This window comes from Penicillium arizonense (assembly GCF_001773325.1).
Source record: "Penicillium arizonense strain CBS 141311 chromosome Unknown PENARI_contig036, whole genome shotgun sequence".
NCBI classification, from domain to species: Eukaryota; Fungi; Ascomycota; class Eurotiomycetes; order Eurotiales; family Aspergillaceae; genus Penicillium; species Penicillium arizonense.
The window spans coordinates 143,579-168,851 of record NW_019173313.1 but is presented as its reverse complement, the minus strand read 5'-3'; the positions used below and the strand labels follow the sequence as shown (position 1 = coordinate 168,851).

The window sequence follows — 25,273 nt, the reverse complement described above, 5'->3', positions numbered from 1 at the left end:
TGACCTACAACCCAAATTTGGATCCTTCTGTGTCCCATCGCGGACTCTCCGAATCACAAAGAAACAGAAATTGATCCAAGGGAATCTTCGGGACATTGTTTCCACATAGACTCAGCTCGTGATGAATCCGAGTTGAAAATCTTCGAGCATTACACGGCGTCAGCGAGGTCTTTTGTTTCTGTACTGCATCTTCATTTCACCAGCGATGGCAGAGCCACAGACGCCATAGCTATATGTAAATTTTGACTAGCCAGTGTCAATACGAGTCTTGGCCATGTTGCCGGATCAGGTTCCCGTAGATTCTAGATGTCTGACAGCGGAGCTGGTGGGGATGACATGTTAGATGTTATACATGGTCTGGTCGGATTGATTCCGGGCCATAGACTAAGTGTGGCTTTCTGGACAGGTTTGCTATGATATGTGCCAGGCAGCCATTCGCTTCAAGTGACCATGTGGATATTCTCCGTTTGTGTGGCTGTTTGAGACAAAGGGAGTATAAGGTAGACGTGTGCACTCGCGGGGGTCCTGTGTTTTCACAATAGGAGATCTGCGGATGAACATGTATATCTACATGTATAGAAGTTTAATGAAACTCTAGATAATGCAGATGTGCAGAAAAGCGTTTGGATCGGAGAATTAACCAAAATAGAATGGACTCCAGCAAGGGGAGAAGTGGAAGTGATAGACCACAATAATTGATGATTCATAGTGGATCTAGGCAAACTTTACCATGGAATATTGGCTATTCAAAATTGAAGCTAAAGATCCAGGGGGTTGAGTTTGCCCTTGATAGTCCAGCTGTCCTATATTGCCGATATGAGGGTGACAACGAGGATTCTAAATGTTGTATGTTGTATTCAAGTACTGTATATTGCAGTTAACCACTGAATATAGCCATCAAATGGCTATTTAATTAGCAATTTACATAGCTGCATGTATAAGTAGAATGTGTTCGATAGTTCAGGGATCTGTGCGTGTGAGCTGTCACTTCTCGTCTACTTCCCCCTCCAACTCCACCTCTGTCTGTACAGTACTTCTGTGTTTGCCATGATCGACTGCCGCCTAGAAGATCCCTGAGTCCGATCTGAACTCTCGTGAACTCGGATCCTACAGTCACTTTGATACCTCACATCACTGACGTTTTCCTCCCCCCCTCCTCCTGTCGGTACTCGACCCCTTACCTCCCCATATTGAAGGGCAAAAGAAGGAGAGGGGAAAAGCAAATGTGCAATGGTTGAAAATGGATTCAGTTCAATTGTCAATTGGCCTATCGGCCAGGTATGGCCCTGCAACAATGGGCACAATGGAGGGCACAAACACCGATGTGCAGCGCTGTGTCATATCGAACTCCCTCTAGGCGTGTTTGATCAGGATTGGGGGTCCACACCTTGCATCGGCGAATCCCTTTGAAGGAATCCCTGATGATATGCAGAACCTCTTTGTCGGGTTCCACTTTAACCTCAACTACTGTGCCTTTCCAGATTCCGAGGGCGGGACTCCTGCATCGTGATCGTCTAGGTCTCCCCGGTCAAGCAAGGGTGCGACAGCTCATCTGGGGATCTTTCTATTAAACTCTTCTCCCTGCCGGTTGCCTCGTCTCAGGTTCAACTTCTGTTCGCTTGTTTTTACGCTCTCATTGATCCTCTGACGCCACTCTCGATCTGCTCTATAGTGGCGCACCCTGTATATACTCATGTCATCTTGAGATAGATCATATTCGCCTCTGTTATTTAACCTCAACGGGCTCCTATTCATTTTCCTACAGGTGAGCATGTCTCACAGTCGAGGCATCACCCTGGTTCTGACCTTGCAAGGATAGCACTGTTGTCGCCGTTGGACCCGTTGGGACCCTGATGTCGACATCCGCGAGCATTCGCATTGAAAAGCAGCCAGTATTTGATGCACCGTCTCTCTATGCATCGGGAATCTTCGCATGACTGTGCCGTCGCACCAAGCCCAATTGTCCGGACGTATCGACCCGATCCTCTGCCATCCAAACGCAGAATATCCAACATGGTATCGCCAACACCTGGGCCTGTGCCCTCTAGACCCCGAGGTGGAGATGGTCCACGTCCTGAAGCTCGCTCTGCCGGCACAGCTGAACGACCTGGCCGAAATGAAAGTCTGGTGGACCTCGTTCGTTTCTTTCAAACCCAGAACATGCCTGCGCAACCTTCTACTCCATCCCAACCTCCGCCACCAACCCCAGCTCAGCCTTCAAGTCCTTCGGATACGACCACTGCGCTGCCGGTTGCGGTAGAACCCAAGGAATATAAATCGGATCCGAAGCAGGAACTGAAGCCATTCCATCGTCGCCTCCTCCAGTTTGCTCAGCGACAGAAGAAAGAGTCACCGCCCCGATCAAAGCAAGAGGAGAAACAACGCCAGATTGATGCGCTGATGAGGGAAGGATATCTCATCCCGGCTCCTCTACCGAAAGATCTCAAAGGACCAAAGGAGCCTAGAAATTCCAAGGACAGTCTCTCCCGATCTCTTTCCAAATCCAAGAAAGACGTGGAAAACATTGGCCAGCCATGGCTACAAGCCAAAGCCGATGGAGGCAAGCAACCGACCGAAGTACGACGTCGCCTGGCCTCTCTGGATCTTGATGACTTTGGCTCAATGGTTGATGTCGCTGTCTCGCTTTCTTCGGAATTCGACGATTCGGTGCCGCCACCATACCAACCATCTGAGAATATCTCTTCTCAGTCCTCAGCAGTGCCAGCCTCGAGCTCTGTGGACCAAGGCCCCCAATCCATCATTAGATCAGCTTCTTCACTCGCTTCCACGAACCACAGCCGCAGGAACCCATCGATCGATGAGCAAGTCAACCGACCACCCAGCTCTGCGGGTTCCAGTGCTCGAATGAACTCGCAAAATACAGAATCCCTTTCGCGAGTCACGAGCAATACACCAAGCAATGCACCCGCGAGTGTAGCGGGAACAGAGTCACCCCCGCCCTCCACTGATAGCCAGAGGCGCTGTCCCGCGGTGAAGCAGTCTGACTTGTCTGATCTGTCTCGTCGTACCTCGACCCCGACTCTGAAGCTCTTCCCTGATGTTGCACCACCTCGCAAGTCCAGCATCACTGCGTGGAGAACCTCCGCTGTGCCACGGTATCAAACGCTCACCAACACCGTGTCAAGTTCTTCGCTCAGTTCACAGATCGAACCGTCTAGCAGTACAGCCAATCTCAGTGATGAGTCCCGAAAGTCATCAGATGTTATCAAGGAGACCCCGACCAAGGTGGCAGAACCGCCGTGCACAGGCGCCCTTGCACCGGCACCCCAGTTGGTCTCTGAGGCAAAGACATCTATCGAGAAAGCCCAAGCACCTAAGGAGTTAACCACGCAGGATCAGGTCAAGGCTCGACCAGTGTCATTATCCATGGGCACGCTCAAGGCATTCCCTCTTCCGGCGCCTACCAGGCCACTTCCATCGTTGCCCGAGGCTGAGCGTGCCCCCAGCGCTCCTCCTCAGACAAACGCTCGCTTGAGCATTCGTCCGGCTCGCTCGGGAGCAATGTCTTTGGCTCCACAATCTTCCTCGAAAGCCGTGCCCGAGGATCCAGAGGCTGAGTCCGCTGTCGATAGCCCTCAAATCCTCGAATCACGCCCTGCAACCGCTTTGGGTAATGTCGACGCTGGAGGTTCGATCGCTGATGACGAGGAGAGCATCTCTACCCCGTCGATCTCAGGCTCCTCCAAGTGTATGTCACCCACTCAGTACACCGCTCGAAGACGTGCTTCAAGCATCCGCATCCCTCGCATGCAAGATTTGCCCGAAAGCCGTTCCAGTGCAGATGATGATAAGGGCCAGCCGTTGGCCGACTCTCCTATCTTGGGACACTCGACTCCCACAGAGCCTCAGGGTAAACGTATCATCCTGAACGGATTACAGATCAACTCTCAAGTTGGCCAAAAAAATCTTCCTTTCGGTTTGCCATCACCTCCCCCTACTGCTTCTCTCCCATCAGCTCCTCCTCCTTCACATCCGCCTCCCCCTCCTCCTGGCCGCGCAGCGGGCCAGCGCAACTACACAGCCCCTAAGGCGGCTATGCTTCACTCTGTGAGAAGCATGGAGGCACCCCCTCCACCTAGTTCTTACCGCCACTCAGTCATCTCTCAAAGCGACAGTTCACGGAGCAGTCTCCGCCGTGAGAGCTTCCCCGACTCATACCAAGAAAGTCGCCCCGAGAGTCGCCCTGAGTCTCCACTGCCCTCGTCGGATGATGAGGTCTTCGGCCCCAGTGCGGGTGTCGAAGTATCTCGCCGTCAAGCCGATAAACAGAAAGCCGCCCAGCCAACCCACCGAGGACGAACTATGGATACACACCAAATGTCTAGCCACAGTCGTTCTCACTATTCTCATTCGGCTCACCATGTGATTCCTCAAAGTCGCAGCAATCCTAATCTTGAGAAGACTACATCCCCTCAGTCGCAATGCTCCATGTCGCCGCACCGGTTTAGAGCGTCTCAGAGTAGCCACCGGCCCCAGGCCCCTCCGATGGATCATTACCTCGAAGACCGAGTTGCCAATCTGGAGCGTCAGAACCAGATCCTCCAGGCTGCTCTCATGGCAGCACTCAATGTTGGAAACAAGAATCCTCTAGAGAGTCTGAGCCTCGATCCGACCATGATGCCACCATTCCCATCCGGGCCCTTCGCGAGCCATTACCCTCCCCGCCACATCTCACGCCCCGAGAGTTGGATCAGTTCCTCTCGGAGCAGCGAGCACAGTGGTTTTGATACCTCGAGCTCGTACCGAGAAGGCCGTCCGAATGTCAAGCAACTAGACAACATGATTGAAGATATCGAGTCTGGCTGGATGTCGGACAAGTCTAGCTTCAGTGGTGCTCGCATTTCACGCAAACGATAAATAACGATCTTTACATTTCCTTATGTTTTCTATTTCTGAACGATATTACCCATTCTCTTTGATTACGGTCATTTGATTTTCTTTCTACATATGCCAGTGCTTTCTCTTTGGCTATATTCTCGATGATACCATTTTGTTTCCCTTTGATTTGTATATCAGCGAGTTTCCGGTAAATATGATGCAATATATGTTAATGCAATTGAGTATAAGTCAACTAATTCTTGCCAATCTTGCTACGTAAACAATATAAATAGGAGCTTTCATTAATAGGATCACAAAGCATGATTCAATTACTATCCAAAGTTCCAGAAGTTGGTTTCAGGACAGAATGTAGATGAAGCTATAGATTCACAGGGCAAACACCCTGCTTAGTCATTTGTTTGGGCAAAGTGCTCCAGTGGTGAATTGTGAACAGATGAACAGTGAATCCCTGCTTCAATTCTGAAGCAAACTCGACTGGAAACAGAAGTCACAGGGCTATAAGCTGCTCACCTGTCTAATCCACCCCCGCAACCTTCCACACATACCAAAGCTCCTCACGTTTCCCGAACTCCAACCATGGCGAACGCGACTGTAAGTCCCAGCTCCTCTCGAATAGTCCCTAGCTAACAATCTCAACAGCGTACCCAGCAGGTCCCTCAACATGTCACCGCGCTGCTCTCCCACCTCACCTCCCGCCCGGGCGTGCAATCGACCCTGATCCTCTCCCGCAAAGACGGCTCCATCATCCAAAGCACAGGACAGCTAGCAGTGCCAACCTCTGAAGAAAATGGATCCTCTCGCACCGCTCAAATCCCTTCTACCTCCGAATCGAACCCTCTCTCCGCTCAATCCGCCGACTCATCCCCGGCCTCACCCGCTCTTGCCGCCTCCTCACAGTCATACCAGCCCTCTCAAACCGAGGCGCTCGCTGCTCATATCTTCGCCTTTGTGTCCAGTGCTTCTGCGCTAGGTGTTTCGCTCTCGCGACCTACTATCGACGAGGTTCCTCCTACAAGGGAGGTCGGCCAGGACTATGGGATTGGAAAGGGCACATCGCGCGAGGATGATCGGGATGGGGATGCTGGTGATCGGGAAGAGGATGATGAGGTAAAGCTACTTCGGATGCGCACACGAAAACATGAGATTGTTGTCGTGCCGGACCGGAAGTATCTGCTGTGTGTTGTACATGATGCTGCTCCTGGGCCCGGGGCGACAAGTACACGCTCTCGGTAACGGATTGGTTGCTTTGTGTGAATAGGTTTACTTTCTGTTGTCTTTCGGCTTTCTCTTGTGCCTTTACGGGGGTTTGGTGGCTTTGGATTTCATACATATACCCGATGGAAGCAGAATCATCGCATTTGATACTCGTCTTACTATGCTCTGTTGATTTGTAGGGCTTTCTGTTCACTGTATAGGAGAGAAGCTGTTTTGGTGCCATTATAACAATTATATCGTAGTTGACATGTCCAGGGCCAAGGAGCGAACCGAAGTACATGTACTGTACTCCGTAAGTTATGTCAAGCAAGGAATCGGAGTAAAATCCGCTATCAACTCCACTGGGTTACCCCTCAGCGGCCAAGGCCAATGTCAAGTATATGTACACTTCGCCAATTCTACCCAAGGTGATACTGCATCTATTCGTATGATTATACTCAAATCTACTGATTTTCAACATGGCCTCTCTGGATGTAACAGCAGCTCGCGCTCGCTTCCCTGCGTTGCAGCAGGAACAGGTGTTTATGGACAATGCAGGTTCGTTGCACTGATATGGAGTTTCGGTCTATCACAAATACACGAGAGTTATGATTAAAGCTAATACCGTATTTGGGAACAGGTGGAAGTCAGGTTCTCGATACCGTGGCGGACTCGTAAGGCTACTCTGGACTAAGTTAACGTTAATGTATACGGAGTACTAACTCGGCCATACGGAAAGCATCCGTTCATACCTTTTGAACACGAATGTCCAGCTTGGTGCCACCTATGGAGTCTCCAAGTCTTCAACAAATGCATACTCGAACGCATACAAGGTGGCTGCTGGATTCATCAATGCGGCAACTGAAGAGGTATATCTCCACCACGACCTAACAATATATATTCCCGAAGAACAAAGATAAGAACAGTTTAAACAGATCAGTATTGGTGTCTCAACCACCCAGCTACTGCACAACATCTCTATAGCTCTCACATTCCAGCCTGGTGACGAGCTCATCCTGTCCAAACTCAACCATGAGGCCAACATCGCCCCGTGGGTCCAGGTCGCAGAGCGGTTGGGCTTGACGGTGAAGTGGTGGGCAGCTTCTGATCCAAAGAACCCCGTCTGTGACCCGGCTGAGTTGAAGACTTTGCTCACCAATAAGACTCGGCTTGTGTCATGCCCGCACACATCTAATATCACCGGCACCATCAGCCCGGTCCGAGAGATTGCAGACACGGTCCATGCATATCCTCGTGTGAGTACCCCATATATTCTACAACTTATACTTGTCTACCAATGTCTAATCAAGTGAATAGGCACTGCTATGTGTGGATGGAGTGGCTTTGGCACCCCATCGCCAAGTTGATGTGAAGGCTTTGGATGTGGACTTCTACGTAAGTGCCCAACCACAATCATGATCAACTGGTTCGCTGATCTGTTCAGGCCTTCTCCTGGTACAAGGTGTATGGGCCACACCTGGCACAACTATATGCCTCATCACGCATCCATGACCAGATCCAGTCGCTGGGCCATTTCTTCAAGGCCACCAACACACTGGATTTGAAGCTTAACCTTGCGTCCGCAAATTACGAGCTCACTCAGAGTATTCCCCGCGTGGTGGAGTACTTTGGCTCCGAGCCTAGCACACGCTGGGCCCAGATGGCGGAGCACGAAGAGCGGCTGCAGCAGATCCTCCTTGAGTTCTTGGCTGCCGATAGCCGTATTACTATTATTGGGGAACCGTCGGCACGCAAGGAGCTCCGTGTACCTGTCATCAGTTTTGTCGTACAGGGTGTGGGCAGCCAACAGCTGGTAGAAGCAGTTGAGCGCCGGTCGGCGTTTGGATTCCGCAGTGGTCATATGTACAGCCACCGGTTGCTGGCCGAGGTATGCGGGCTGCCGGATGTGGAGGATGGGGTGGTGCGGGTCAGCCTGCTGCATTACAACACTGGTGAGTGGCCCCTTCAATATTCGTTCGGTTATGCTGACCGGGACAGAGGCCGAGGTGCAGGGGCTGGTAGCACTGCTACGAGAGGAAGTGTAGATACATGTAGTGTACGGAGTAACTTATCCATGATGCTCTATACTAATTTAACTTGTTTGTGCGTGAACTTCTTTCGTCGCGTGGAAGTATGGAAGTATAGTTACATACGCCCTTGGAAGTCTAACCCCCACTAACTATATAAAGCCGATATTTCTAGAAAATACCTGTACTTCTTTTCATTTCCGCCTAATCTTGTGAGGTCATCTGAGTCCAAAATTCCCCAGCCCTGAGAGACTACAGCGCCGATCGGAGTCGTGGCCAATAGGGCTTGAGGTAATCGGGGGACCGGTGGAGCCACAGCGCGTGGATTGGACGACGTGGCAAGCGCCTTTATGACTCAGTTGGATTTTAAGTAAGTTCATTTTGGTTGGGCTACACAGACATGGGTCATTCTAGGCAGAGAAAGTGGTGTACACCTAAGTTAATATTATATTGAATATTCAGTTCAGTAGCGAATAGCCAATATCATATCTACATGTCTAGTATGTAAAGTAATCTCTCATTATTCTATAGTTTCTACAGTGATATTGAGTCACTCCTATCTCGGACCCGTTCTCGCCGCATCCGGGTTTTCCCTCTCTCACCGGGAGTCACCTTAAGTCATTCTCTATAGAGTACAGAGTGCAGAGAATATTCTATACTATATTCTTTAATATATATTCTTATATTCTATATTCTCGATAGAGATCATTCTATACTACTCTAAGTATATCCAAGTATATCCCCATCCGAGTGGTCCCTGCGCCCCCTTCCCGCCACCCAGTTCTCTCGCCACAACTTCTCTCCCTTTTTGCCCCCCTCTTAGTCACAACAGATTCTGTAAAGAGTCTAAAGAGTCATAAGGTGAGCCTAAATAGTCTCTTCCTCTTCCATCTCCAACTCTCTTTGTGTGACTCCCCCCCCACTGACTCTTTCTCCCCCTCCACCTCTAGCCTCCCGACTCTCTCTCTCTCTCTCTCTCTCCGCTCCCTCTCTGCCTAGTCACTTCAACGCCTGCCTGTAACAAGCAGCCACCAGCGTGGTTCTGCCTGTTCATGCTCCGTTGAGTGCCCAGTTCTTTGCCAGTTACTTTCTCTTCAAAATGTACCCTATTGCCTCTTCCGACCCGATCGCCTCTGCTGTTACCGACCTCGCCTCTGGCTTCTGAATCATCGAAAAAAAAAGAGTCACTCGCCACGTAATATAGCACTTGGTGATCGGATCGTGAATACCTTCTTCTATTTCTTGTTTATTGTCTTGTCTGGTCTTGTCTTGCTTTGTCCTTCGTCTTCTCTTTACTTAGTTGACTTATTACTCTCCGCCACTTCTACCCGGTGGTTCCGCTTATTCCTCCGAGTACGTCCAGTGTCCAACCTGGCGCTTCTCTACTAAAGGTCTGCCGTCGCCTACGTCGCAAAAGACGGCTTTGTCTCCTCGGCCCTCGTTCCCGGTTTCCTGCTTAACGGTTTCTTCACACGGTACAAATCGGACCATCTCGCCCTATCCGAAATGAACCCGGATATGTCAGGGATGGACGTCTTGGGTTTGAACGCTTCAAACTCAGGTTCTCAATTGACAGCGTCTCACCACGCTCACCCTTACTCCTCGATCTCCTCCGCGTCTTCCTCTTCCTCCTCCGTCTTCTCCCTCGACTGCGTCTCCTCCATCTCGTCGACCTCCACCAACCCCGTTGATGTGTGGGACAATGAAGGAAACAGTCAAAGAAGTACCGGATTTTGCTCCCGGCCTTGCAAAGGATCTGCCCCCAAGGGGGATGGTGTGGTGCCGTCCGAGTTGCGAACGCATCCTCGACGCACTAACAGTTATGCCTCTAGCGCTCCCAGCGCGCGGCCTCCGCCCTGTCTGCTCCGCCAGTCCGAGCGGAAGGTGAACTTTGTCGATAATCTCGTCGGTAAGTCTTGAACACAAGACAAGGTCTCGGACGCTCAGCTAAAACATTTACAAGATACCGCGTCCCAGATCGTAGAGACTATCTGGCCTCTGTCCGCCGCAGCATCCCGCAGTGATGCTGCGACTGGATCTAAAGGCGTTCTTCCCCTCCGCATCTTCATCCAAGAAACACTCCGACGCTCGCGTACTAGCTATAGTACCCTGCAGGTGGCGTTGTATTATTTGATTAAGGTTAAGCCCCACGTGCCCACTCATGACTTTACCAAGGAGCAACCTCGGGATCAGTCGCTCTTGCGGGCCATGCAGTGTGGGCGTCGGATGTTCCTGGCGGCGCTGATTCTCGCTTCCAAGTATCTGCAGGACCGCAATTATTCCGCTCGTGCCTGGAGCAAGATTTCTGGTCTCAACACTCTGGAGATCAACCAGAATGAACTGATGTTCCTCAAGGCCGTCGGATGGCGCCTGCATATCGACGAAGCGACTTTCCAGCGCTGGACCGATCTGGTCTTGAAGTTGACTCCTGGTGCCGGTGGTCCTCCGGTTGCTGAAGGTCAGTGTTGGCAGACGGTCCTACCCAGACTCACTCCTGAACTGGACTCTGTAGAGTCAGAGCCGATGACCCCGGTCCCTGCTATGGGGATGGATCTTGGATTGTCCGAGTCTCCCTCACCTCGCAGTATGCCGAGCAACGAGTATCTCTCTCGCGAGCGGACTTCCTGCCCACGGGATCTTCCCCGGACACTGGAGCCGACTCCGCGCATGGAGCTTCCGAGCCTGGCTCTGCCCGGGGTCCCGCGTCCTTCCATGCTTCCTACGCCTCAGATGACTCCTCAATCTCAGGTGGCCTCCACTCCCGCTGCGAGTGCGGCTGCCTACTCTAGTCGCTCAGCTATCAGTTCGGCTATGTACCAGGCGCAGAATGCGTGCATGGCGCGATCGACTCTCGATCAGCGCCCCCCTCTGTCATTCTGCCCTCGGTCTCAGTCGTTCGATGGTTACCCGGCTACGGTTCGCCGGTCATCTTTGGCTCGCTCGACCTCTTCGGCTTCATCTCCCGAATCTATGGTGTCGGATGTGTCAACCCTGTCGTCCCGCTCATCGCGCTCGTCGTCGGTTTCGTCCAATGCCTCGGGAACCTGCGGGTCTGCACCAGCTCGTCTGGCCGTCAAGGCTACCTTGCGCTGCACCAGCAACTCCCTGAAGGAGTCCCGGAAGACCTTGGCTATCGCCTCACCAATCGATGAGGCTTCTCGAGTCGGTGTCTACAGCTCTCCTGAATACCCCAGTTCTATGGGTTCCTCAGTCCCCGACCTGTCTGCATTCTCCCTGGATCCCAGTCTGAATGAAGCCGCTCAGAGTCTCTGCGAACTTTCCGGTGCTACGCCAGAGCGGCGCCAGTGCCGGAAACGTGGACGCACTGGATCTGATGATCAACTGCTTCAGAACCATGTGCGCCACCTGATGAATCTCAGTGCCTCCGGTGAACACACCGTGGTGCCCGATGGTCAGCTACCGCACTCGTTTATGATGCAACATGAGAATAATTCTATCTCCCAGCGAACTGGTCCCGTCTCAGGACCAGTCGGCATGAAACGTGCCTGCTGCGGCAGTGAAGCACGCAAGGTCGCTATGAACCCGACCTTACGCGTTGCTGAGTTCTTGAATTGACTTGCAATATTTTAGCGGATCTTTGTCTTTTCTATTTCCTTTGTGCGAGGTCAAACAAAAAAGAAAAGTCCGTCGTTTTTTTGGTTTCCAGCGAAGCGATCCGATTGTTCCTGTACATACCCCTATTTTCTTGGGCACTCGGTCGCAGGGCTTGGGTGTTTGATTCCCACGCCAAGTGTACGATGAGGTGATGACTGGCGCGTCTTTACTTGCATCGTGCATCTGTTCTCTCACTTTTTACCCTATTTTCTATTATACGAGGTTGCGTACGGAGTGTGGTCGGCTTGGGATGGTTATGGTCTTTATTATGCTTTTCTGGGAGCGGGCGTCTCCCCTGCTGTATAACTCTCCATCTAGGGGGTTGGTATGCATGCCACCCCCGGGGGTCTTTGCCCTCGGATAGGATAGCCAAATCAATACAGCTTCAATCAGCGATATCGGTGCCACCTTAGACTCCAGTAGGCAGCCATGCAGTCTGACCGCACATACCTGGAACTGAATGACTCATTCGGACCTTCTCCACTTCCAAGTCCGGAGGCTGTGGCGAAGCATGACTCAGCCCTTTGTCGACAGCCCTAGAGGCTATCTATAGAACTGGACATAAGCCATGAGTTTCAAGTATGACATGCTTGGCTTTGTATGATTTAAGGTTCGTATTTGCGCGATTACACTGTTCGGAGATTGCTTATATGTGTGTATAGATCTACCATGCTATTTTGAGCAGGATTTGGCTGAGTTTAACAGCCCTAAATATAGTATATCTATGTTAAGTCGGATCAGTGAAAGGTATTCAAGGCCTTGGTACACGCAAAATCTCTTGATAAGTTAACTGCTATGAATACGAACATGTGGATGTTTGAAAGCTGGGTTTTCTATCAAACTGCCAAGCCACTCTACTTTTAGCTGGGAAACTCCAGAACAACACTTATTAGGGAACGTCTTGATCATAAATCCATACTTGATGCTATGGACTTTACCTTTCAGGCGTCCATCCTGCAACCAAAGAGCTTGTTTTTTTAAATACGGGAAGTGCTTGAACCTCCAGTGATTTTGTCTCGTATACAAGATGATTACAGCACATGCTACTAATATGCTAGAAAATATGAGAAAATATGAGGGCTACAGCCGCGCTACTGTCCAAAATGATAATAATGGTGTGACGCGGGGATCAGTTGACGCCCCAAAATTTCATCTCGAGGCCTCGGGTGACATCGGAGTGGTATGTAGGGGAACTCAACGCCATATGATCGTGGGCCTTCTACATGTATATGCAACCTACCTAATAGACAGGTTGCAAACTGCCAGATCGACTCATACTAACATATGATCCTTTGGCCGACCGTATAGTTCCGGATCAGGTGATCCGATCAGATAAGATCGCATCAGCTGATATTTCTCCGCTCGTCTCCGCACTTTCCGTTCCCTTTTGCAGTCTCCTCTTTTCCTTTCTGTGATCTCTGCTTCGATGCTCACTTATCTACCTGGACGTGAATATCTGTCATGATGGTCTTTAGTCCAGCCGCGTTCCTCACCGGCGTTCTCGCCCTCATTTCACCCCTCACGGTCAACGGCTTTGTCCTCCCCACCTCGGATACCCTCCAGGCTTTCCTGGGACAAGAAGGTAGCTCAAGTCCCAGCCATGGTGCCGTGTCTACCGAAGATGAAGGCGTTCTCACCCGCCCATCATGGTTCACCTCGACTTTGATGGCCCGCCGCCTTCTTGCGTTGGCCCCTTCCGGCGTTATTACCACCAACTTCCCCCACTCGATCCCACCCTCCGCACATGCCCCCTCCGACCTTGCTGGTCTTTCTATCGGGCTTCGCGAATATATCGCCGACTGTGAGGGCTCTCTGCCCTCTGATATGTCGCACGACGACAACGGCGATCCGACAGTCCTTGGGCTTCGTATTGGCACCACATTCAAGAACATCGCTGCGGGGTCGAATCTCAGTCTCCAGCTGGACTGGTGGGATCATCTTGACGAGGCAGGCCCAGTTTATCCTGGTCTTCCCTTGAGTCCGGCTGCTCTGCCTCGCGTTACCCTCTTTGGGTACCTGGATACCCTCCCGGCCCCCCTTCCCGATGATGCAGCGGCAGCCCTTGAAAAATGTTTCCTGGAGTCCCATCCCGATGCTAAGGTCTGGCTCCCTGGCGCTTCCTACTCTCCTCACGCGAGTTTCTGGGCGCGCTTGGTGGTGACCCACGTATACTGGATTGGTGGATTCGGGGACGTGCAGCAGATTGGGTGGATGAACGTCACGGAGTGGAAAGGGATCCGACCACACGGAAGCGTAGAGGGTGTAGGTGACGGTCGAGGATGGCAAGATGTGCGACTGCCGGGAGAGAAGCACTGAGGTAGGCAATGATTGATGATAATTGACTGTACTTCCAAGGTTGAGAACATGAACTTTATATCAAGTATCACTATAATATATCACGATAATAGCATGATATACTAGAATATACTAAGGGCCTAAGCGCAGATATACGAACTGCCACTTTAGCCTCATCTCATTCGCCGGTCTTATCATTAAGCTTATCATGCTTATCGACAGTACTTCTGCCACTTCTCGGGGCTGTCCGGGGTTCGCAGGGATAAAAGGAACATGTCTTCTTCTTTGCTTTTGATCCTTACACCATATGTCTCAGATCTAGATCGGTGTTGGCTCTTATTCCCTCCAGATCTATAGGCCCACATGAAGTTCAACATGCGCCTCTCGAGACCCCATCTGCGGGTGTCGCAGACCGAATCTGCCTTTGCAATGGGCAATGCTCGATGGACAAATCGTGATCTGGATCCAATTCCCAGAGATCGGCGCAAATGGGGAGTCTCCAGTCTTATAGGTACTCACTCCCTTGGAGAATACCGAGGTCAAGGCTAATAACGTATTACATGTAGCATATTGGATTTCGGACGCTTTTAACGCGGCGACATGGCAATTTGCTAGTAGTATTATCGCCGTCGGTCTGACCTACCGTGAAGCTCTGGGCATTGTCGCCTTGTCCTTCTTTATTATGTCGTTCGTTATTGCTGCCAACGGTGCTGTAGGCGCGATCTACCATGTGCCGTTCCCGGTCATTGCTCGTGCCAGCTGGGGCTTTTGGGGCTCATATATTGCGATCATTTCACGTGTTATCCTTGCTATCTTCTGGTTTGCCATCCAGAATGTCAATGGTGGGAATGCTGTTCGGGTGATGATCGGTGCCATCTGGCCGAGTTACTTGGATCTTCCAAACGACATCCCAGCGTCTCAGGGTATTACCACCAACGGCATGGTTGCATTATTCATCTTTTGGCTGATCCAGGTTCCATTCCTGTGCATGCATCCAAACAAGTTGCGCTGGCTGTTTACTATCAAGTCGGTGCTCGTTCCCATCGCCTGGATTACCATTTTGATCTGGGCCTTTGTCGCTGAAAAGGGCGGTGGTGGCATCTTTGCCAAGCAGAGCGCGTCTGTCTCTGGGTCAAAGTATAGCTGGCTGTTCTTGGCCAATATGACCTCGGTTTTGGGGAACTATGCCACCCTGAGTGTCAACCAGGTGAGTTCTAATCATATGCTGCAACGATAAACCGACTAACGGTCTCTATAGTCTGACTTCTCTCGCTATTCTCGTGTCAGTCCCCGGTGGCAACTCCTCTATGTCCCTATGCTACCGATTGTTTTCACCTTCATCTCCTTCATCGGAATTGCTGCGTCATCTGCGGGCCAATCCCACTATAATCTCGACTCTATTCCCTGGGATCCAACAGTACTGATTAGTTACTGGCCTAACCGTGCCTGTCGATTCTTCGGTGCATTCTCTTTTGCACTGGCATCCCTCGGAGTCAACATCTCTGCCAACTCTCTTTCCGCTGCTAATGACTTCACCGCACTAGCACCACAGTATATCAACATCCGACGCGGGCAAATTCTCTGCGCCTTGCTGTCCTGGTGCCTTGTCCCGTGGAAGATCCTCGAGTCCGCAGGAAACTTCCTTACTTTCATGTCCGCCTATGCTATCTTCCTCGGCCCCATTGCTTCTATCATGCTATTCGATTTCTGGGTTATCAACCGCCGCCGATACGATTCTCTTGCTTTATACCAGCCTCGGAATCCGATTTATCGGTATACCTTCTCTATCCCCGGTCTCGCCGGTAAGAGTATTTCTGGAGTGAATTGGCGAGCTGTGGTGGCTTTCCTTGTGGGCGTTGTGCCGAGTATCCCGGGTTTGATCAATGCCGTCAATGCTCATATCGACGTTGGAGTCGGTGAACATCCGTATGAGTTTGGATGGTTATTGGGCTTTGTTGCCACAACTATTGTCTATTTAGGCCTCTCATGGCTTTTCCCTGCCCGCGAATCTCAGATTGACCGCGCTATCTTACCCGACGAAATCTACGAGGAGAGAGGCATGGTGGTGGAGGGGCTGGAGACGGATGATTCAGATAGGAAAGAAGCAGTCCCGGACGCACATGAGAAGAAAATGGACTTGGAAAAGGCTGCATAGCCTTGGGCGTATTAATTCCATTTTGTATACTTCAACGCGAGAACTACTTGAGTATCGTCGATATATTGTTATCATTTGCATTTATTTTGCTTCGATGAAATCAAGCTTTTATGGTATCACTGGTAATCGGACCGATCTATCCGGTCTCATCGGAGTTTCGATGAGACTATTGATATGCATGTGTCGCCCAAGCAGCCTCGAGGATCACAAAGCCAATGGCCATGGCGACGGAATACGCCGATGCGCTTCGTGGGCTTTAATTGTGGCTGCGAAGGCCCGCTCTAGAATGGGAAATACCATGCGGTGTCGAGCCAAATCGGATCCAGCCCGAGAGCTCTCGGTTCCCTCAGCCAAAGTCTGAGCGAATGAGGTCTTCAATCATACCATTCTAGTGGATAAAGTTGTTTTTTTTTTGCCACATGAAATCCTGTCGAAAAGTTCATGGCCCCGGTCCGTATGCAATGGCTTCTTTCAATACCTTGGACACGCTAGTCGATGCACGACCCATTTCGCCACCCTCCTCTCTGGCGCCCTTGAGTCCACGCTCCATTGCCGGATGGAAACGGGCGGAGAACACACGGTACCGATCCTCACGAGTCTCGTACATCTCCCCTTCCTCATCGCGTGGCTGTCCAAACAGATTCAAATACGCATAAGGAGCAGACGAGTCTGAGATCATGTGCTGAGCTGTCTGGCAAAGGGGAAAGGGCCATGCAGAGCTCTCATCATCCTCGGAGATGTCACTATCGGCATTGCCGGTGAAAGGCTTTCCGATACCCGCATCCAAAAAGTCTGCCAGAGCCCCAAGCACTTTGACCATGGGTCTACCCTGGCTTCCAGACTTTCCGAATGAAGCCCGGTTCGATGACCAACGTGAAGACTCCTCTGTATGCCAGCCTAGCACAGACAGGAAGCAATTGAGTGTCTTGATCCAGCCTCCGGCGCAGGAAACTGTTTGTTCTCCGGCCGCTTCGACTAGCCATGACAAGATCTCCACAGCGGAGACACGGATGTCAGCGGCAAGATGGGTCATACCCGCGCGAACATATGGGAGAAGTTGTGCGACATGATCCTCCACATCGCCCCGTGGCAGGGTCTTCAAGAGCTTCAGAAGTTGCGTCCGAACACTGGTCGTTCCATCCAGGATGAGGGGAAGCAGAGAGGGTAGAATCACGCTGACTGGTTGTGGGAGCGGCGAATTCACTGGCCGAGAGGCGATCGTAGTCGTCAGATATGCGAGCGAGTCACGGCGCTGGCTGTCGGATTTGGCGGAGAGGAGAGAGAGGTTGTGCGTGAATTGGGTATTTGAAGATGGGGCGGCAAGGTGAAGAGACTGTTGAGTGAGGACAATTGCTGCTAGTTGTCAGTAAAGTGAACTCCAGTCGAAAGTAGTACCACATACACTTTGATCGGAAACTTGTGTCTGTGTAGTTTTCGGGCTTGGCTTTGGTCTTGCCGACCTTGAGTTTGGGTTTCTGCGGAGGTTAGCAAGCCCATAGAATCAATGACCTGCTGGTCTCACCTGGAAGTCCTTCTGTTTCTCCTTCTTTCTCTTGGCGCTGGAACCCATGGCTGTGTCTGTTGAGTGAAGTTGAACGCCGTGGATCCTTTTTTTGCTCCGGCTATCACACGTGATTTATCAGTTGATGCCCCAGGCAGTATATTACCTAAAGGGGAAGTGAAGTATATTGATAGCCATCATACATCCTTCAAGTTTTCTATATCGTCGGTGCTATATAGAAGAAAAGTACGAGATAACATACATAGAGATAAAGTTCTACGACGACAAGCCTGCTGTATGGGGGAAATATGATGCCAACACTCCGACTGTGATCCAACGTGCCAATGGAAACAACGTGGAAAGAAGCCGAAAGGAACCAACTCTTCCCCTTGCGCATCCCTCTCCTTATATCATTGCCAAATTTTTATATCTAAATAATTCTATCAGATGGTGATTGCCCCCAATGGGGACCAAGGAAAGATTCAGCTCCTGACTCGCGCTCAAGTTCAGTCATGGGCTGACACCAGCCCCTTCATCCTATCCGGTTATCGACCGGAGCGTCGCTCATGGGTCTACTGGCTCGCCAGCTGGGCCTACTGCCACAATGAGAGCGCCAATATATACTCGCACCTGGTGCCTGGGCTATTGCTGATTCTCCTAGCTACAGTCTATTGGGATCTGCGCGGCATTGATGGACTATGATTCCGCTGCAGATGACTACGGCTATTCTATGTCTGTTCGTCTCAACGTTCTACCATACCGGCCTTAATCATCCTGAGCCAGTTGCCACATGATGCTCCAGCTGGACTATGTCGGAATCCTGGTTGGATTCTTGGAACTTCATCTGTGGGTTGCATTTCGGTTTCTACTGCGACATCGCTCTCAGAAATCTGTATTGGTCATTGGTAAGCCCAGAAGGAAGATATATGAATCATTCAGTTTAACCAGGAAACAGATTGCTGCCTTTAGCGCCTTGACTGGCCTCGTTCTACGCAGCCCTTGGTTTCAGTTTCCTGAATGGAGCAACCTGCGACTTGCTAGCTGCATCAGTACAGGTCTGTCTGCTTTAGCTCCCATAGGCCACACATGGTATCTCTGGGGAACTTTCCACTTGGTCGGTGTGGGTGTTCCATATTATCTGCTTGAGGGGGGCATTCCTGCTGGCAGGTTGCTACTTGTATGAAATGAGGGCTTTGTTCTGCAATCGCCTGGCGAGTGAACTGATGTTTGTATTATATTTAGAGACAAGTGCCCGAGTCTTGGTATCCTGGCAGATTTGGTACTTGGGGGCAATCCCACATCTGGTGGCATATCTTCATTGTTGCACACATTGTTAGACTGCTGAAAGCCTTGGAGTACTTACACCATGCAGGATGTTTACGATAAAGCTCTTTGTGCTATGCTGTCCTCATTGTCGGTTTATTTGTCGACCAAGGGTATTTTTGTCTACTGTGGCCTTCTCAGACAAACTCTTTGTCTGCTCGAACAGATAAAAGGTGACTGAAATCATGAGTATTCTCATTCCTCATTCCTGAAGCCTAAATCTACGATCAATTGTCATCAAACCCTCTTAAGCTTCAATTGGGTATTTTTTACTAGCACATTGCCTCCCAAACCATGTGTTCCTCATGCACTCGCATCTGCACAAACCCTCTTTCTCCTACTCCTCCACCCCCGCAAAGCCAAGTAGCATACGACACCTATTGCGCCACATTTAAAGAGATTCTCCAGTGCTGTGCTGACCACATCAGATATGAGAAAGCGTATCAACGCGAAACATTTATCGAAGTTCTAGCTCAGCTCGCTCCAATGCTGCAATATATTGAGAAGCTCGGGTTAGAAATGTCTTCACGGAGCCCGCGTTGTCGGCGTGTTACTGAGAAGCCACGGTCTTTCTGTGGGGTTGAATTCAGGAAGAGCATCCAGGATGTCTCAACTGCTTTGGTTCAAGCGAATGCAATAATCGGTTCCTGTCCTAACGAGATGACCGCTGATTTGCTGGATGATATCGAGCGGTCATTGTTCTTTTAGCGGTATCTTACTATAAAATAAGGTAGGTTATCTATTGAAAATGCATGAACCATTCAAACCCCCTGGCCGTGGTTTGGAGCCTTCAACTTTTAGTATATCAGTGCTAAGGAATATATACCGTACTCTGTCTGAACTTGTAACTTGTATATGATCCACATGGTTACCACCCTAATTTTACCCTACAATTCGAGGTATTAAAAATGGACAAAAAGAGGTGAAGCAAAAGTAAGCCGAAAACAAGGTATGAAACGTTATAAGTTACTCGCTTCCAGGCTGGTTTCGTGTAGACAGTCCAATACTTCATCAATTGTAATGTATACCCCTGCCGTATATAATATGCTCCTGTATGATGGTGATTTTACTCGATCTTTCTTCCCTCAACTTCTGCTATAGTATCAAAGACTTGCCATCTAGTGACATCAGGTTCAGCTTCGCCGGAAATAAGGCCGGGACTGTATGAACTCCACGTCATCCTGATGAATTCTTTTGTTACCTCAGATGGTGCCCGTGAGTTTGTACTGCATTGAATCAACTATTTACACCAAGATTATTATGGCTGGAATGGCAGTAAGGTATTCCTTTTTGCTTGGGTTGTAGCAAGGCTAACAATTTGATGGTCTATAGGGTGATATCGCAAGCACAGATGGTCAGCCACGCTCCAATTTATTCGGCAAAATTCCACTGACACACAGCAGAAGCCTCCGAGCATCTCACTACAAAGACAGATACTACAGACACAGTCGCCGGTCGCGTCCACGAGTCTGCCAGCCACGCATGCGAGAAAATCGCGAACCAGTTGCAACCAGGTATGTTTCTCCCAGCGTGACCAAAATTGAAAGATTTGTCTTGAATTTAGCTCAACGCATTGCAGTTCACAGGAGACGCAATGGCCACACCTCGTCGTATGTCGGATACACCCGACAGTGTATGGCAATTACGGGATGACAATGTGAGAGAGGTGCCTGACCTTGGGATGGACAAGAGCAAGACTTTGCTACAATCTGCACAAGAAACCGTGGCGAAGGCTCTCGGGGGTGTGGCTCGCGCGGTGCCGATTAATCGAATCAGCTTGAGGGTCGATACTATTGAATAGAGGGACTAATCTGGAAGTCCCTGGACACCTGGTAATCATCAAGGCAAACAAAGTGTGACTTAAGAGAATTCACTACCTTACTGGTGCCGAAAACTAGAGGTCATTGTAAGAACCGAGGAAAGAAGATTGAATAAAATCATAATCATATTGAGGTCCAGGTCTAAAAAAAATTATCACAAAAGAATATCAAGACCCATTAATCAAAGCCTGCTCAGCAGCGCAATAAAACCAAAAAATAAATAACAAATAAACAGGGACGAGAGAGATGCGCACTTCTGCCGGCTCCGAGCTGCAAATGACAAAACCAAAAGACAAAACTAGTAAAAAGGAAACAAGGAGAAAAGACAGAAAAGGAAGAGGCAGCTCAGATTCCGGACAGACGCGATTGTATCAATCAAATCATTCAAAAAAGGACATGTAGCATAGGATAATCAGGAAAGCCATGAGAGTATAAAGAGAGCCACGCAAGACGACCGCCGGGAACATTAGTCGTGTAATACGTGAGATTGAGGGAGTGGGGGCCAGGCCCATCACACACCGGTGAATTGGAGCAAAGAAAAAGAAAGGTAGTGCACCGACTACAGACTCATTGTCAGCCACTCCCACTCCTGGCTTGCACCCTGCCCGCCAGCAATACTGTGGTTGGCCGGGTTGGCGGCAGCAGGGGCCATCGCAGGGGCCAAAGGCACGACCTTGGATCGGCTGGCAGGCGCAGTCGACTTTGGACTTTCTTCTGCATCCGGTTCTGACCCGGTCGGCGCCTTTTCGAGTCGGCGTTGCCGTCTGGGAGCCACCTGCACGCCAGCACGGGCTTGGGCCACCCCAGCAATGGGGCCAGACTTGGGTGGAGCAGCGGCAATAGGCACAACACCGGGTTTCCCCATTCCGCTCGATCCGGACATGGATGGTGGCGACTCGGAGGTGTTGACGCGCGATGTAATCGACGAAGACGGAGCATGTTGGATTGAGTTCTTGCGTGAAGACTTCTTGGACGACCGAGAAGTGCCAACAGTAAGAGTGTTCGCACTGCTACGGTTGCGCTTTTTGATAACATCCGTCTTTAGCGAGAGCGGCCGCACGACACCGTGAAGTTTCAAGAACAAGCCACAGGCATTGCAAAGCGGCTGGCCCTCGGGGTTGCGTCTCCAGAGAGGGGTGGTCTGGGTGAAACAGTTGGTGCAGGTGGTCGGTCCGGCATTCGGGTCGCCGTTCTTCGACCCACCGGGGCTGGCTGGTCGCGACGGTACAGCACTGCTGAGGCCAGACTCAGGAGGGGTGTTGGGAGAGGGGTGGTTTGTCGGGGGACCGCTGCTTGAGCCATTCAAGCTTTGACGAAGCAGTGCAGCAGCGTTGGGAGTCGACGAGATCCGCGGGACCTTGCCGTAACGACGAGGATCCTGGTCTCGGTTGCGCACATCGCTCACCGAAGCGGCAGATCCGTGCCCGCGGCCAAGGGTGCTTCCCTGATGCCACTCGGGAGGTCCATCGATCATATCAGTGGAGCCGATCGTAACATGCTTGCGGTGCTGAGCACTAAAGCCTGGCAGGGACTGGACTGATCCAGGGAATCCTCCATCCCATTGGAGACCACCGTTCATATCGCCAGACTCATCCATAGAGGCGAAGTCATTGGGCATAGCGATACCCCCTCGTTCAAAGTTACCATCGTCGTCCTCGTTGTCCGAGTCCCCACCGAAAGTGAACATGCTGCTAGCGGGCGCGGTCGTAGAATACTCACCAGAACCAAGCACCTGGGACGGGTTGACATGCTGCGGTTGCGGCACGGAGAATCCAGACACGTGCGATGGAGCCGATGGTCCAGTGACTCCACTGCCTGGCTGCGACTCGCCACTGGACACATTGTACATATAGCGAGGCTGCAGCGACGCCGACAAGTTGGACGATCGTTGCTGAAGGTAGTTGGGGATGCGGCGCTGGTTGTGAGATTCAGCCGAGGGCGCATCGGAGAAGAACATCGACTGCTCCCCTTCATAAATGGGCTGCGGGGTTGACACGGCAGACTGATACCCAGAAGGCGGGGGTGAGAAGAATTCGGTCGAGTTGAGTGACGAGGCGAGTGGCGTGTGAGCATACAGGTTCGAAAATGGATTGCCTGAGGTCATGGGGGACTCTGAAGGCGAGAATGTAAAGTGCTGCTGATAGGGACCGGCCGAATTGATGCCGTGGTCTTCGCCAATGCCAAAGGTGTCCAGGCCGTAGGGCAGGCCAGAAGACGTATGCTGGTGCCTGCGCGAGCCCAATGTGCCGTTGCTAGGAACGGCAAAGGGCGAGGGTTGATCGAGCGAGTAGTCGGGAAGCGCGGCTGACAGTTCCGAGTGCTGCGACATCATGGCATTGGACACCGGAGGAACATGGGGGGAGGCTTCTGCGGGGCGCTTTCGGGTCGGTGCCGACAAACCAGCGAAGAACTGGCGCTCGTCGACGCTTGTCTTGCGGACCCGGCGGGGGACGTATCCAAATTCGGAATTGGTTCGCTGCTCCTGGGGAGGGTGGGGGAACGAGGCGGCGACCGATGGGTCCATCATGGCATGATCCTTGCGGGATTTGATAGGGATCCCTGTGGGCGTCGCAGTAAAGTTTCTATCGGCAGGCGGATGGGAGGAGTGTTCGGGAGAATCGAAGGGGATAATGAAGTCATCCAGATTCATGGGATCTGGGGTCGCATCGTGTTTCATCGCATGCGAAGGGTTCGAGTCAGCGGTGGATGCTCGGTCGGACAAGCGCATCTGCGCGATGCCGCTCGGTGTTGGGCTCTTGATCTCCCCGCTGTGTGGAAAAGAGTCAGCCCTGTCTTCGGAGATTCGCAGGAATTGCTTACCGAGCGAGTTGCTCCCGTTCCTTGCGCTTTAAATTCATGGCCATCATCCGCCACGTGAGATTCTCCATGCGCTCTGCGTTGGGTAATTGAGATTTCGTGCGGGTGTAAAGTTTCCAGATCTGAGCAGCGAGCGGATCTTTCCTTTGCATCTCATCGGGGCTGTCGCCCCGGCCGTTGGTCCATTCGGGGAAGATGGAGTCACCGAGGACACCGTCATTAACATTGGAGGAGTTGGACGGGCTGAAGGGAGAGTCGAAAGAGAAGTCGTCGGACATCATGTGGGAGTCTTCGAACCCAGGAAAAGCCATGGATTGGGATGGGCGGGCTCCTCCGTGCCCACCATGTATCCCCTCCATAATCGATGGAGAGGAAGAGAGGGGGGAAACGATTCGAATAAAAGCGGCGGGGGTGGTCAAGAGGTGGGTTGAATTGAAATTCCCCCGTACCCGCCGTAAACGAGACCCTTGCCGGAAGTTGATCGGATGCAGCCAAGCGAGACGATTGGCGTCAGCCAACGACCGGGGTTAGGATATAATATCAGATTTAGCATGAAAAGACAGGAGTCGTGGAGGGGGGGCTAGACCCTCCAGACGCTCATGCCCAGAGGATAAATAGTGAATAGAAGGGGCCTCGTGAATGAGGCGAGAGATGATGGAGGAAAAGGAATTGGTCAAGGTTCGAGTGTGTGGAAGAGACGGAAACGGATGACTACACACGGGCCTCGGGACTTCCGCTGATATAAACTACTTCAAGTCTCCAGAGTATAAGGAAATAGAGATAGAAATCGGAATAGAATATAAGTAGAAGTGGGAATAGGATTAGGAATAGGAATACGAATAGGAATATGTTGTCTAAATGTCTAAACTCGTAAATACCTAACCTAGTATTACCTCCGTACGGCTAATGACCGATTTACGGACATGATTCATGCGCCACTCCCGTCTGCTTAAGAGCTGATTACTTTTGCCCTCTCTGTCGTGCGTCTGGGGATTTCATCCACAAATCAGCCATGGTTTCCGTGTCTTCTCGGGTCTAGAAGGCCCTTCTCTCTACCTCGCACGGCCCTAAGTATCCGCATTACGGAGTACGGAGTACATGTTCACTGGCATAGCTAATCATCGGCCCGAGTCTCTCATATGCTAGACTCCAAAACTAATGTACTTGCCCGACCCTTTCCTGAGAGTCGGGACTCGTCGAAACGCAGGTACACTAATATCGTCCATTGTTGGAGACTCGGACATAAGCTCGGGATTGGAACTGAGATATCATGTTCTTTAGCGTCCCCGGAAGTGTCCAGATGAAGGCCAAGTGGGTACTGTTCGTTGCTGGTGGAGTCTGTAGTATAGAAGACTTTGCAGTCCAGAAGGCCCTGATTTGGTGTCTTGGTGTCTATAGAACAACATGCCATATGCTCGAATGTTTCAAGATGAGGCAGATACTCTGATCGACAGCACAATCAGGCGCAACAAAGGGCAATGAAAGTACAATCAGATTTGATATGAAGTATATCAGTCCATGCACTGGGGCGGGGCGGAGGGCGGAGGGCCACGGATGGAGCCCGAGAGATAAGCAACGTTCTACTCGTATTTTGGTCTGTTCTCTTTTTCTTTCTTTTCTTGTTTTTGTCTTTCTGTGTTTCTTCTGTCTTTTTTTTTTTTTTTTT

At 51.0% G+C, this 25,273-nt stretch overlaps 9 protein-coding genes across 9 annotated transcripts; 7 read left to right on the top strand and 2 right to left on the bottom strand.

The window, feature by feature from the left end:
• Positions 1-2,013: 2,013 nt before the first annotated feature.
• On the top strand, positions 2,014-4,878 carry PENARI_c036G08699 (uncharacterized protein; the record flags this gene model as incomplete). The annotated part of the gene is made up of 1 exon (XM_022636871.1): positions 2,014-4,878. One exon carries the CDS (start codon positions 2,014-2,016, stop codon positions 4,876-4,878), a length of 2,865 nt encoding a protein of 954 aa, XP_022483291.1.
• A 558-nt stretch (positions 4,879-5,436) lies between these two features.
• On the top strand, positions 5,437-6,093 carry PENARI_c036G11337 (uncharacterized protein; the record flags this gene model as incomplete). The annotated part of the gene is made up of 2 exons (XM_022636881.1): positions 5,437-5,451; positions 5,500-6,093. 2 exons carry the CDS (start codon positions 5,437-5,439, stop codon positions 6,091-6,093), a joined length of 609 nt encoding a protein of 202 aa, XP_022483295.1.
• A 440-nt stretch (positions 6,094-6,533) lies between these two features.
• PENARI_c036G04122 (putative G1/S-specific cyclin Pcl5) lies at positions 6,534-11,657 on the top strand (the record flags this gene model as incomplete). Its single annotated transcript, XM_022636854.1, has 9 exons — positions 6,534-6,612; positions 6,695-6,728; positions 6,794-6,923; positions 6,990-7,310; positions 7,372-7,449; positions 7,499-8,006; positions 8,053-8,095; positions 9,473-9,990; positions 10,045-11,657. The coding sequence occupies 9 exons, from the start codon at positions 6,534-6,536 to the stop codon at positions 11,655-11,657; spliced, it is 3,324 nt and encodes a 1,107-aa protein (XP_022483300.1).
• Positions 11,658-13,160: 1,503 nt separating this feature from the next.
• Positions 13,161-14,012, top strand: PENARI_c036G05952 (uncharacterized protein; the record flags this gene model as incomplete). The annotated part of the gene is made up of 1 exon (XM_022636861.1): positions 13,161-14,012. One exon carries the CDS (start codon positions 13,161-13,163, stop codon positions 14,010-14,012), a length of 852 nt encoding a protein of 283 aa, XP_022483263.1.
• A 354-nt stretch (positions 14,013-14,366) lies between these two features.
• PENARI_c036G11336 (nucleobase cation symporter-1 family protein) lies at positions 14,367-16,146 on the top strand (the record flags this gene model as incomplete). Its single annotated transcript, XM_022636880.1, has 3 exons — positions 14,367-14,502; positions 14,558-15,198; positions 15,250-16,146. The coding sequence occupies 3 exons, from the start codon at positions 14,367-14,369 to the stop codon at positions 16,144-16,146; spliced, it is 1,674 nt and encodes a 557-aa protein (XP_022483265.1).
• A 439-nt stretch (positions 16,147-16,585) lies between these two features.
• PENARI_c036G09336 (IPI1/TEX10 family protein) lies at positions 16,586-17,716 on the bottom strand (the record flags this gene model as incomplete). The annotated part of the gene is made up of 3 exons (XM_022636873.1): positions 16,586-17,499; positions 17,549-17,621; positions 17,669-17,716. The coding sequence occupies 3 exons, from the start codon at positions 17,714-17,716 to the stop codon at positions 16,586-16,588; spliced, it is 1,035 nt and encodes a 344-aa protein (XP_022483261.1).
• A 378-nt stretch (positions 17,717-18,094) lies between these two features.
• PENARI_c036G01436 (uncharacterized protein) lies at positions 18,095-19,678 on the top strand (the record flags this gene model as incomplete). The annotated part of the gene is made up of 6 exons (XM_022636845.1): positions 18,095-18,280; positions 18,315-18,379; positions 18,450-18,552; positions 18,603-18,824; positions 18,890-19,002; positions 19,399-19,678. 6 exons carry the CDS (start codon positions 18,095-18,097, stop codon positions 19,676-19,678), a joined length of 969 nt encoding a protein of 322 aa, XP_022483287.1.
• A 552-nt stretch (positions 19,679-20,230) lies between these two features.
• On the top strand, positions 20,231-20,771 carry PENARI_c036G06818 (uncharacterized protein; the record flags this gene model as incomplete). Its single annotated transcript, XM_022636866.1, has 4 exons — positions 20,231-20,245; positions 20,303-20,324; positions 20,374-20,484; positions 20,557-20,771. The coding sequence occupies 4 exons, from the start codon at positions 20,231-20,233 to the stop codon at positions 20,769-20,771; spliced, it is 363 nt and encodes a 120-aa protein (XP_022483303.1).
• Positions 20,772-21,349: 578 nt separating this feature from the next.
• Positions 21,350-23,885, bottom strand: PENARI_c036G04262 (uncharacterized protein; the record flags this gene model as incomplete). Its single annotated transcript, XM_022636856.1, has 2 exons — positions 21,350-23,558; positions 23,611-23,885. The coding sequence occupies 2 exons, from the start codon at positions 23,883-23,885 to the stop codon at positions 21,350-21,352; spliced, it is 2,484 nt and encodes an 827-aa protein (XP_022483294.1).
• Positions 23,886-25,273: the final 1,388 nt, after the last annotated feature.